The 12,584-nt window shown below is 48.0% G+C and overlaps 1 protein-coding gene across 5 annotated transcripts in view; it reads left to right on the top strand.

Moving 5' to 3' along the window:
* The first annotated feature begins 5,796 nt into the window (after window positions 1–5,796).
* The window catches only part of LOC124426275 (protein grainyhead), a 64,220-nt gene continuing 57,432 nt past the window's right edge, over window positions 5,797–12,584 (top strand). For 3 of the 5 annotated variants that reach the window (XR_006942691.1, XM_046967767.1, XM_046967769.1), the window contains exons 1-2: window positions 5,799–7,790; window positions 9,676–10,152. Coding sequence is in view for 4 of the 5 variants with exons in the window: in XM_046967767.1 (XP_046823723.1) it covers window positions 10,090–10,152 (63 nt within the window). In the remaining variant the exon portion in view is untranslated. Of the gene's footprint in view, window positions 7,791–9,187; window positions 9,411–9,675; window positions 10,153–12,584 lie in introns of all 5 variants that reach the window. The other 2 variants (XM_046967768.1, XM_046967770.1) reach the window with 2 other exon arrangements.

The following is a 12,584-nucleotide window of genomic DNA, read 5'->3' as shown; positions in this document are numbered from 1 at the left end:
ATCTCGAATAGGACAATTAATCCTATCGTAACCTCTTTTTTCATCTTCTTTCTCCTCGTGTCCGATCTCTTAAACGACAATAAAGACAGTTAACAGTCGATGCGATTCATCGTATGATCAATACGTTCTCGGGCGAACAGAAATTGAATTTTTCTTTATAAATACGCGCGGTGGCGGAAGGCAGCGAGTGACGCGCAATCAGAGTTAACGTCGTAACATCGAATAATAAATTATCGCCTTTGGTGCATATTTACGATCGATGGAACGATATATCGATCGACGCGATTCTCTTCGATTCTAAGCGATAACAGTCAATACGTTGTTTACTGACGGAACGTCGATTAGCGATCACGTAGCGGTGATCGATATATTTTTCTTTCTTATTTTCCCTTTACTCTCTTCGGAGCGATAAAAAAGGTTTAACTATCGGTTTACATACGACGAGAGAGAAGTTTGCATATCTTTGCGAGTAGTCCGTTCTCGTCCCTGATAGAAGGAAACGTTTTCACCTCCTTTAATTGGCAGAGATATTCGACGTTGAATCTAACGTGGCTAACGAGCCGAACCGGGCAATTGGGTGGAACCGCGATGGCGACGTTAATCCAAGATGCTTAAACGTGGTACCTTGGATATTCACAGGACGGCATATACCTAAGTTAAATATACGAGCTCGTACAAAGTCACACGCACGTAAGGCTTTCGCTCGTGTGCACTAACGCTGATTGGACCTATCGAAGTATTCGCGTAACCATCGTCTCGACCATTTCGATCTTAGGGGATTGCTAAAGAGGAACGAAAATTTCCTGTCGCCACGCCACTTTCGCCGGCATTTTATTTTACAATTCTGCGTTATCTTACAGGATGGCAATATCGTCGTCCGCGATCGTTTACGATGGATGTATAAGGGAGTAACCGGTCGCAATAGAGAATGGCTACTTACAAAATAAGCGGCATAACTTTATTAGCTTATTATTGTTTGGAAAATGATTACCTCATGATCGAAAGATGTACATAGATACATATATATTTTTTTTTTTTCGTTAGATGAAGGAGAAGGAATTCGTAGGCGTTGTACTCTTCGCTTCGTGCTCTCTCTCTCTCTCTCTCCCTCCCTCTCTCTCTCTCTCTCGGAGAGAGACCCAGTAAAGCTCGCGTTCGAGTCAATGGGGAAACGTTCTCCTTACTTCGCCTGGCCGTAAGACGTACCGGACGCATGTCTGAACGGCGTAACTGTTTTCCGTTCTTGTGAAAAGTTAACGGCCCGTTGGCGCGTTTTGCAACTAGCCAGACGGGCAACCAGCCAAGCCGGGGGAGGGGGGGCCAAGCAAGCGCCGCCGCAATTTCGCCGACTTATGGAAGTCCGAGACACGGCGCGATATATACGAGACGGACGACCGTAATGGAACGTTGCGCCTAAAGAAAACGCATCGGACCCAAAGAATTCGTGCGATTTTGCGCGTACCGTTAGAGGCAGCCGCGCGACATCAGTTTTTCTCCTCCGTCAAGCCTTTCCTTCCTTCTTCGAACGATTGTTAATTCGAGATGGAAGCTCCTTTCGAAAATTTGAGACGTTTCTTGCATAAGAAGGCCTGATCGTTCGAACCCCGTTGTTACGCAAGAGCGTAACACGACGTTATATAAACTATTTCGAAACTTTTCGTAAGCAAACAATTCGATCGCGTATCTTTCGAGCGAGTCAAAGAGATACGAACGACTCCGAACTGTGTCGTGTTAATTACTCCCTCGGATTTAAAGATCTTACGCAAGCTCGAGACGACGCGACGAGAACTTTATCGATCCGCGATTGATTTTTTCACTGTGTACCACTTTTAATTATCGAACCTGTAAGCGTCCGATGGGCGGGGCACTTGTTTCTTTTTTCTTATTAAGACGCGACAAGAGACAATCGAGTGACTTTATTTTTGGAATGTGTCTCCACGTGGGAACGTTCGAAAAGAAACTCTCATTGAATATCTCTCTCCTATTTATCTCTATTTCTTAAATTTAGGTCGATAGGTATTATTCGATTAATCGAAATTTGATTAACGACGCTCATCGACGAACGAAAAGGAACGCGGATAGTCCAGTCGGTAAGCAAACTCGGCAAACCATGGCCGACCCTTGCGACTTGTCCTTTCCCGCTCTATTCGCGTTTGCCATTGCAGCGTTCGACGAAGCGCGTACGCGTGTCGTCGGAGTCGCGAGCATTCAGCCACCGATAACCTCTCGCAAATATATTAAAGCTGCCTTAAGGTGCCTTTACCAGGCAACGCCATGGCGGGAGCAACGCCAGCAGCACCAACGGACGCGTACACGCGTAACACTTTCGATACCGTTATCACGAGCGCCATTGCCGAGCGCTTCCTGCCGCCAATCTCGAGTCAGTTCCTTTATACGGCTAGCGATATGCGTTTGCTTCGCTAGGCTCGTTCGTTTCGTAAAATAAACTGAGAAGAAAAGTCTCAAATATTATGTCCTTTCCTTTATTTTTTATTTCTTTTTTTCTTCTATTTTCTTTTCGAAAACGTTCTCCTTTCGCGCGTACGAATGGCGCGTACCATCGTCAACCTTGAATACTCTCTTCGATACCGTTCGAAAATCGACGATAGAGGAATCACCTATCGGCGATTTCGTCCTCGTCGATCTCGAGAACGTAAAACTCCCTTTGATTAATCTCATCGTTGATTATCCCTCCGTCAGAATGACGGAGGAACGGTATAGTAGCGGTTAAACGCTCCTTCGCTCGGCTACTTTCCTTTCGAGATGCCTCATCGATGGTTCGTTTATTTTGCCTGCGGTTCGCGCGTCCGTGCGCACGCCCGTGCTAGCGCACGTGCACCACTGTCTCGTGAATGTTAAGTTCGACGGGTATCCGAGAGCGGCCGTATTTGTAAATAGACGCAACATAGACGTCTTCTTGAATGAAACTCTTAAACCGGTTGTGTACCATTATACTGTCGGCGCGAGCGTGCCGCTTTACCCGGGCACCCGGTGACTTCGACGAGCGCACAAGGAGCGCGCAAGGAGCAGCTGAGCGTAGGGAGCGCAGAGGGATCGGTGGTCCCCTCCTACGTCCGACGCGACGCGACCCGACGCTCGTTCCGATCTTCTCTCGACGATTCCTACGGTCGTCATTCGATATCTATCCTCCTTATCGTCGATCGCCCAAAAACCACTTTGTCCGACTCGAGTGAGACCTCTTGGAAAATTTCCTTTACGGTTCAACGATCTCTCCGAGCGAGGAATTCGCTTTTTCACCGTTTCTCTTTTTCTTCTTTCCCTTTCTCGACGACGCGTTCAACTACGTCTAAGAGAACATGCGAAAACGCCGGAACGATAATGAGCAGGAAAGATTTTCGCACACAGACGCGTACGGATATATCGTATATAGGCGGATGACAAATGAACGCTCCTGCGATGAGGAACGTGCGCTTTGTCGATTATAACTTGTCGGTGGGTATTCAGACGGATGCCTGCAATTACGAGCGACACGACCTACGACAGAGTTCTCCTCCTCCTCTCCCTCTTCTTGCATCCTCCTTCGCGATGTTTTCTCCTCCGTCGAAGAAAAGACGCGGCGAATGCAACTTTGACCTCTCGTTGCTCCTCCGATCACCACGTCCGAACTTCTCTCTTACCTTACTCTCCTCCTTCGCGTTTCAGTCACTCCAACAGGAGATAACGTTGCGAGAGAACTTTTTCGATATATCCAAATGAAAAATTTCTAAGACGAATTGTTTTCGATTATAATACGTCCTTGAACGATTAGGCTCGGCTTCGCGTCGAAAATTCTTTTCGAAACGAAAAGAATTTTAGTCGTTGCCGGGAGAGATGGAGAGAGATAAAGAGAGAGACGGATGGACAGACAGGTAGAGAGGGAGAGGGAGAGGGAGAGAGAGAGAGAGAGAGAGAAGAGGTAAAAGAAAAAATATAACGACTCACGGTCCTACCTCTTAGAAAACGTCGTTCTCTCTCTCTCTCTCTCTCTCTCTCTCGCTCTCTCTTTCTTCTCTCTTTCTCTCGTTTCTTGATCCTCCCACGCACTTACGTGCAGCCACCCACGCTGTACATACGCGGTGCGACAATCGACGCGTTTCCCACGAAAAAGACGCGGGACAAACTCTTCTCGTTGATTCCTAAGGAAAAGAGAATCGTCGTCTATATCGGAATAATAGCTATCTGTCGCACCCATACGAAGAATCTTCTCTCTTGTTGGAAAACATCTCTTTTCTGGAGCGTGTGTTAACCGATCCCAACTTCAAATACGATCTTTGAATGCTTCCCTGAACAGGGGCGCATCGCACGAAGCCGCCCGAGGCTATCTTCTCTCGCTGGGTGCCCATTTTTCACGAGTCTCTCTCTTTCTCTTTCTTTCCTTCCTTCTCAGTCCCTCTCTATCTTCTTCTCTTTTTTCCTCTTTTAATTCCATCTCCTCCTTTTTCTCCTTTTAATTTCTCTCTTCGTGCACAAGCAGCCTTCCTTCCTTTGGCATCTCTCTCTCTCTCTCTCTCTCTCTCTCTCTCTCTCTCTCTCTCTCTCTCTCTCTCTCTCCTTCTCACGAAAGATTCACGCACTCCTTCTACCTTTCTCTCTACCCTCCCACCCCTCGAGCTCTTCTCTCGAGTGCTTCGATCCAAGCCCATCTCCCCTTCCTTTTCTCTCTTTCTCTCTCTCCCTACCTCCCACCCCTCCCCCCCTCTCTCTCTTTTCTTTCGTCGTAGCGGCGTCTACAACGGCAGCAACAGCAGCAGCAGCAACGACAACAGCCTCCTTCGGTCTCCTCCTCTCCCACCCTCCACAGCCACCGCGTCCACGCAGGCCTCTATTTTCAGGTGTGCGTCCAGTGTGTGAGAAAGGGGGAGAGAATCGTTCGTGTGGATACGGGTCCATCGATGAGTCCGTACCCCCTTAGCGTTTCTTCTTCTTCTCTTTTCGGTCAACGAGAATGAGAGAGAGAGAGAGAGAGAGAGAGAGAGAGAGAGAAACTGAGGGCCGAAAGACGTTGAGAAAAGAGTAGAATCGTTCTTCGAGTATGGGTATTTGTTTCTTGGTTCCCCTCGAATCCTCCTCCCATAGTCTTTTCCCTGTTCGCAGGTGTCCTTTTTGTAGGCATTCGGTAAAAAGAAAGAATCTCGCGAACGAATGTCGTTCTACCAAAGTCATCGGAAATACGAATACTCTAAGATTTTCCTTCTTATTCCAATCGAATCGACTTTGTCTTATCCGGACAAAAAATAAAATCGGCCAAAGAAAAGGATGAACGGGATACATTACGAAGCGTACTTTTTCTCATTTTTTTATGATCTCTTTCCACAGTGGTGGAGCAAAGAGAAACGGAGGAGATAAACGAGATGGAAAGAAAGCAAGATTGAGAGAAAGAGAAAGAGACGGAGAAAGAAATATATGTACATGGCTAAGCGACACGATAACGTTCGCCAGTGCGCGCGCGCGCTCATATCCGTCTCTTCGTCCGCCTTGTGGTTCCTCCGGCCAGGTATCCTTCTCAAGGTGGCGATGCGGTGTATAAGTAGGAATAGAAGGCAGAGAGAGAGAGAGAGAGATAGGGAAAGGGCGGAAAGGAGGGAGGAACGTAGAAGACACGATAATGCCGGGTGGCCGGAGCCTCGGCCGCTCGACTACCTCGTCGATGACTCGATGCTCTGTTTGTACCTGCGCAGGTCGACGCAGCGATGCGCTCTCTCTCTCTCTCTCTCTCTCTCTCTCTTTCTTCTTGGTCGAGCGAACGCTTCTCTTCGCTGGTTCCTCTCTTCGTCTCTCGCGTACGCGTCTCGACTACCTGCGCGTCGGACTCTCTCTTCATTCCACCACTCCATCGACTTTGCTTCTCTCTCGATCGGACTCGTTGGTCCAGCTCCCTCTCTCTCTCTCTCTCTCTCTCTCTCTCTCTTTCTCGAACACACACTCACTTAGAAGGAGGTAAGACGTGGAAAAGGGAGACGTAGAAGGGATGCCAAAGAAAAAGGAAATGTAAGAGAGAAGAGGACAGATCGGCGAAGAGCCCTCGGGCCTTGTCTTTCTCTCTCTCTCTCTCTCTCTCTCTCTCTCTCTCTCTCTCTCTCTCTCTCCGTTTCACTTCTCGGTCCCACAGTCGGGGACCATCGCGGTGGAGTGGGAGGATGGAGCAATGTCGGTGTTCACGAAGGAGAGATAGAGATATATCGGTAGAGCGAGAAGGAGAAAGAGAAAGAAAGATGGAGGCGTCGTAGGGTGAACAGGTAAGACAGTGTGCGTGTAAGAGGGAAAGAGGGAAAAAGGAGAGAGAGAGAGAGAGAGAGGGAGAGAGAGAGAGAGAGACGAGAATATGCGAAGAGAAGAGGGGAACGCGCTCGAGATCGGTGGATTTCGTAGGAGCGAGCGAAAGGGAAGACCGTGGTAGAAAGGTGGGAGAGAGAAAGCGAGAGCGTGTGTGTAAGCGAGGGCGAGGAGAGAGGGGAAGGCGAGGAGACACGGAGCTAAGAGCGGGATGCTGGGAGGCGGCGGTGGCGGCGGCCATGTTGCCGTATCCCGAGAGAAGAGAGAACGATCCGAGAGAGCACCGTGAGGCTGCTTCGTTTGTTGCTTGCAGCGGCGGTCCAAACTTTAAGAAGTTTAATTCTATTTTATACAAACGATCGTCTTTGCCAGTGCGTTGTGTCAAAAATACAAGTATTCCGCGATCCGTATCGTCGTCGCCGTCTCCGTCGCCGTCTCCGTTGCCGTTGCCGTCTGAGTTGCCGTTGCCGTTGCCGTTACCGTCGCCGTCCTCTTCGCAATACTTTTCGTCGCGGCTTCGTCGTTACTGGTCGTACGCACCTTTAGATTAACGCGGTTTCGACGACGAGGACGACGACGACGACGACGAGGACGACGACGACGACGACGACGACGAGGACGAGGACGACGACGACGACGACGACGACGACGACGCGTACGCGCGTGTGCCTTCTGTGCTTCTTACATCTTCTCGCGTTTCTTCTATTTCTGGCATGTCTCCTATACTCGAGGAGACTACCGAATAATTCGCGGGAAAACTCTTCTTCTTGCGAAGCGCGAGAAAACGCAAAAAGTGCGCGACCGAGAGAAAGGATTCTCCGAGCGGTGATCGAAAAGAGAAAACGAATAAAAGAGGAAAGGTGACGCTATGACGTGCGACAAGTGAATTTCGTGAATCGCTCTGAAGGAAAGACCGGAGGAAGAGGAAGAAGAGATCGAAACTATTTTAGCCCTCTTTCAGTTTTTTCGTTTGTGTACGCGAAGAGGATCACCCTCCGACGGGATGCCCAATCTCGAAAGAAAGGTCCTTCGATAGCACGACGTTTCCATCGCACTAGCGAATTTGCGAAAGAAGAAACGACGCCGATGGACACTATTATCCGCTGAGATGTGATCCAGAATACCACAGGGACGCTCGGTAGTTTGTAGTTGGTCCCCCGTTCCCCTTTTACCGCCCCCTCACCCCACCACCCCACACGACTTATCACCTACTACCTCGCGCTCTCTTTCCCTCTCTCCCTCTCTCTCTCTCTCTCTCTCTCTCTCTCTCTCTCTCTATCTACCTATATATCTATCTATCTATCTATCTATCTATCTGTCTGTCTGTCTCTTTCCCTTCTTTCCATCTTTTCATCCTTCCTTCAACGCCCTCCTGCCCCTTTACAACGATAAACGTAACCTCACCGATGCCACAACGTACGACGATCGAATCGATTTTCACACGGATTCGGCGAACGCGCTTGAATTCGTATCGCCGGTTCATCATCTCTCGCCTCTTCTAAATGCACCTTGGACGAGTGAGTATTCGCTGTAACGTTCCTATTTATCCTATCATTTTTCCGTCTCATTTTCAATCATTCTCTCTCTTTCTCTCTCTCCCCCTCCCTCTCGACGCTTTCGTCCGTGGCATATCGTAGACGGCGTTGCGCAAGTGAGCCGATCTTTTGGAGCCTCTCTTCTGAGTCGGATGGAAGTTACCTGCGCGATGACGTGCAGGTGACGCGGAGGTCACCTGTCGGTAGACAGGTAGATATATTCCGAGAAGGTTGCCGAGGAGAATCGTATCGTTAAAATCCTTTTCATGTTGGATTACTGCGGCATAGGCCGCGTTAAACGTCAGGAAATTCAATATCCGATGGACAATCTTATTCCAGCGAGCAAGTGTCACACGAGACAAGATGCCGAGCAGCGTTTACGATTTTATTTTCACGAGATGTAAAAAAACGTAAATAAAGATTTGTTTTCGAACGATTCGACGAAAAGACACGGCACGTATTGATTTTCTCTTTCCATTTCGTTTCGGCGAGCAACGAACTCGGTGAAGGAAAGAGAGAGGGCTGTTTGGGAAGCTTCTCGAACGGTCCACGGTGTCTCCTCGCTCGTCTCCACCGTCTTCCTACGCGAACAAGTGCTAATCGCTTAACCCATCGTCCGCGTTCCTTCGAACGACGAACCGCGATACAAGGAGTCATTCGAGCTGCCTAAACTTCTCACTAATTCTCACTTTTCGTAGCACTGAACAAGACCACGTATATACGTATATATACCTAGGGCACGAAGGAAAATTTAACGCACTAGACTTTGTCGCGGAATCTCCGCTCGTGCGTTATGCTCTGATCGCGTGTCATGTAGAGCCGTATTCTCGCAGTACTCGCCGAGAAGTATCATCCTCTTTGTATTACCACGACGGCGTCTTCTGTCTCCGGAGGTAGCGTCCACTGACGCGAGGCGAGGGCGTACAGGTACTTGAAATACAAACGGACCCACGGAGGTGGGTCCAATCTGATCCAGAGTTCTCTTTGAGAATCAGGTTAGACCGGCCGAACCTGCTCCTCTGGCTTCTCGTCTCTGGTCCGCGGTTGTATACCGGCCCCATGTAGCTACTCCTTCTCCCCGGTCGCCCCAATCTCCTTCTTCCGCGTAGTAGGTAGGCACCTACCTACCTACTTTCCGCTACCCTGTTCTTCTTCCTTCTCTCTCTCTCTCTCTCTCTCTCGAGCGGGCGAGCGAGCGTCGTTTATAAGGAATTTGTATAAGAGAGTATATGCTAACGAAGAAGGAAAAGATTACTTGTTTTAAAGCGGAGAAGGAATGAGAGAAAAGTAGAGAAAGACAGAGAGAGAGAGAGAGAGAGAGAGAGAGAGAAAACTTCCTCGTTACATCTATTATTACACCTGTCTATTCGTCGGAGCAGCGCCCGCAAGCTGAATTCCAGTTTTGCGCGCTCGCCCTCCTCCAACGTCGAGCAACGGGAGCACGTGGAAGTGTAGTAGATGGAGGTGGACGAGCCGGAGAAGAGCGAACTGACTGGTTTTACCAACTTCCACCTGGTCGGGAGACGTCGAAGACGTAGAATTCGTGGTGTCTGACTGGTTTGGTCAGCATCCAAGGATTCTTGTCTGGCATTCACGTGATAGGTGAATAATGTCGAACCCGCTCCTCTGGATTCTTACTTCCTATCAGCTGTTACCAGCTCAAACGCGTACCATCCTTTTACTTTCTTTCACCCTTTTCTCTCCTCTTCGATGACTGTATATTCTAAGGTCACCGCAAAGATGATCCTTTAAACGTTTAGCCTTAATAATTAATTCGATCGAATAGAAATAAACACACAGGGAGATTAGTACCGAAGAAGGACGCACGTATATGTACGTCTGATCTTTTTTTTATTTTTCTTTCCAGATCCCAACCGCCCGAGCCTCTTCTTCTTCTTCTTCTTCTTCTACTACCACTACTACCACTACTGCTATCATTACTACTGCTACTGCTGCTGCTGTTGCTACTACTACTACTATTACTACTACTACTACTACTACTACTACTACTACTAACGACGTGCCATATACACATAGTAACCTGTGATACGCTATCTCATGCCAAGAAGTACTCCTACCGGTTAGACGTACGTAGATATCTAGTCGAAGATTAGCCGGAATCGCGACTAGAGGAAAACGGACGAGGAGAAGAAGAAGAAGAAGAGGGAAGAGACGATCGAGACGCTATCGATAGTGAAGGGCAGAAGAAGATCGGATCGAAGAACATATATAGGACGTCACGATACGACGAGGAAGAAGAATCAGAGGAGAGTGCAGGAGAATGTCCACGTGCACCGACGAAGGTGACACCGCACCCCTGCACATGCAGGAGGCTCTGTCTCCGGTTAGTCCCCGTATCATCCTCTATCGTCAACATTTTTTCCACATTCTTTTCTTGCTCCAATTTTGCATCCATCCGCTAGTGTCGTAAAACTACTATTGTACGTACGTTGAAGGCCGTTGAACTTGTTAACGACAGCATATTATCGATCTGTCCCTTGGGATTCCCGTTGGATTCACGGTACGCAATCATACTTCAGGGTCGTTTGTTCGTTCGTTCGTTCGTTCGTTCGTTCGTTCGTTCGTTCGTTCGTTCGTTCGTTCGTCCGCTCGTTCCTTCGTCCGGGGGTCATCCCTTGACCTCCCTCCATTTTCTCTTTCCGAGTCCGTACCACCCGTTGAGCAAAATAACGAGTATAGCCGACCGCAAGATTATTGCCAGTTGTGTTGTTCCGCTCGGAACAGAACTTCTGGAACGACCCTGAGATGCCAAGATGGTACGAGTAATGTACACGAGTCTGCTCGAGGACCTCAAAGATCCTCTCACCACGATCGTCTCTCCGTTTGGACATGTTTAATCGACGCCCGAATCTCTTTGGACGTTCGCATTTTCCATTTTCTAAGTATTTATAGTAGTACGCCGTTTTTACGTCGATCAAAAAAAAAAAAAAAAGAAAAAGAAAAAAGAAAACGTCGATTTCCACGAGCAAAAAACCGGTGGTCGTACAACGAACTTTCATAAGCGTCATAATTGTAAAAAGAGCAAAAAACTCGACGCAAAAAAGTTTGTCTTCATTTGTGACTGATCGATCGAAGATCAAATCGTGTTAAGGACGAACATTTTTTGTTGTCGAGCTTAAAAGGATGACGCGCTCATAGGAAAATCGTACGCGGATGATCGCGCTCGCTTACGTGATCGGCTTTAGAAACGCTCTTTATAGAGAAAAGAAAATGAAGAGAAAAGAAGAAAAAAAAAAAAAAAAAGAAGGAAGAGCGTTCATTAACGAGCCTTCGACGCGTTGAGATCGGCGCGATTAGAACATCTCCCGCGATTATTTCTAAACGTGCGTAGCGTACGAACCGTACTATAAATCAGTGGTTTTCAAACGCACCTTCGAAAAATGTCACGCTCGCGTGCAAAACGACGCTCGTTCTTGAGACGCGTCGATCTATCCGAACATTTTTAATAACGATCGATGCCTTCGTCCTTTACGATAAGTAAATAAATTTTTTTTTGAGAATGTCTAGTAAAATATAGCTCGTTTCTATTTCTTTCCTCATCAGTCATTTGTATCGTTCATTTTTACGTGCTCTCTTCGAAAGGATCTCCCGGAGAGGACTTGGCTGGTGCTTTGAAAACCACTGCCATAAATGCATCTCGTTTTATATTATTAACTTCTATCACCGGTGGACGAACGCGCCGGAGAAGGATCGTTAGAGTACGAGGTACGTAGTCTCATTGTGCACCTCATCTCGTGTTGTCTCGAACGCCAGTTTGACTTTTTTACGCTCGAGCAAGAGAGTAAAATAAAGTAAGAAAGGATGGAAGGAAGGGGTAGAGGGGAGAGAGAGGGAGCGTAATGACTATTTGGCGTTGGGAGCAGAGCGACTAACAAGAAAGAAATAGCGAAGAGTCGCCGAGGAGACAGAGTGGAGAACATCCGGCGAACATCCGGGAAACATCCCTCTCGTAGAAGCTCGCACGAGTGAAAGAAAAGCTTCTTAACGATTCCACGTATCTTGGTCTTCTCTTCTTCGAGGATAGCCACGCGTTGTTTCACGCAGCTGCGTTCTACCTTTTCTCGATCGGTAAGGATCGCACGTACGGAAGAAACGAGACGAGAGGAAGAAAGGAGCCCGGAGCGAGGAGGTATCTTTCGCGATATGGCCGAGCTCTTTCTCTCTCTTCCGAGAGTTTTCTCTCTCTCTCTCTCTCTCTCTCTCTCAGGGAGCACTCTGCTTGGCAGGCCAATTAATTGTTATTATGAAAAAGTTTTTGCGCCTTAACGGAAATTCATCCCTTTCTTTCACGTCTAACAGATTTGATCGACTTTTTCGCATACGAATTTCCTACCGAATGAATTCTATTCCGTCATTGGTTTGCACAATCGTTTGATTTATCGATCGGTTGACTTTCGACCCTTGGCAATGCGAAAACCGTACTTTCTCGCGTCGTCCGTTAAGGGATAAAAAATGTTAAACGAGATCAGAGTCCCGTGGCGAGAATCGCATTCGATGTAGGTGAACGAAACGGAAGCGCAGCAGGTACCGCGAAACAGCATTTCGTATTGAACCGAGTAACGAGAGAGCCACCTACCTCCGCGCGTACGCATAAAACATGTCATAAAAATTGAACGCGGCGAGTACGAGATCGGCAGTCCGGTTCTTCCGACGAACTGGACTCTTCGTGGGTTCAAGAAAGAAAAAGGGGGAAAAAAAAGTGAAAAGAAAAGAGTGGGAGTCACGTTGAATTTCAAAGTCAAGGCCGCCCATTGG

Source organism: Vespa crabro, chromosome 8, assembly GCF_910589235.1.
Source record: "Vespa crabro chromosome 8, iyVesCrab1.2, whole genome shotgun sequence".
Lineage (NCBI taxonomy): Eukaryota > Metazoa > Arthropoda > Insecta > Hymenoptera > Vespidae > Vespa > Vespa crabro.
Note: the sequence above shows the minus strand (reverse complement) of the source record. Positions and strands in the feature narration are given on the sequence as shown.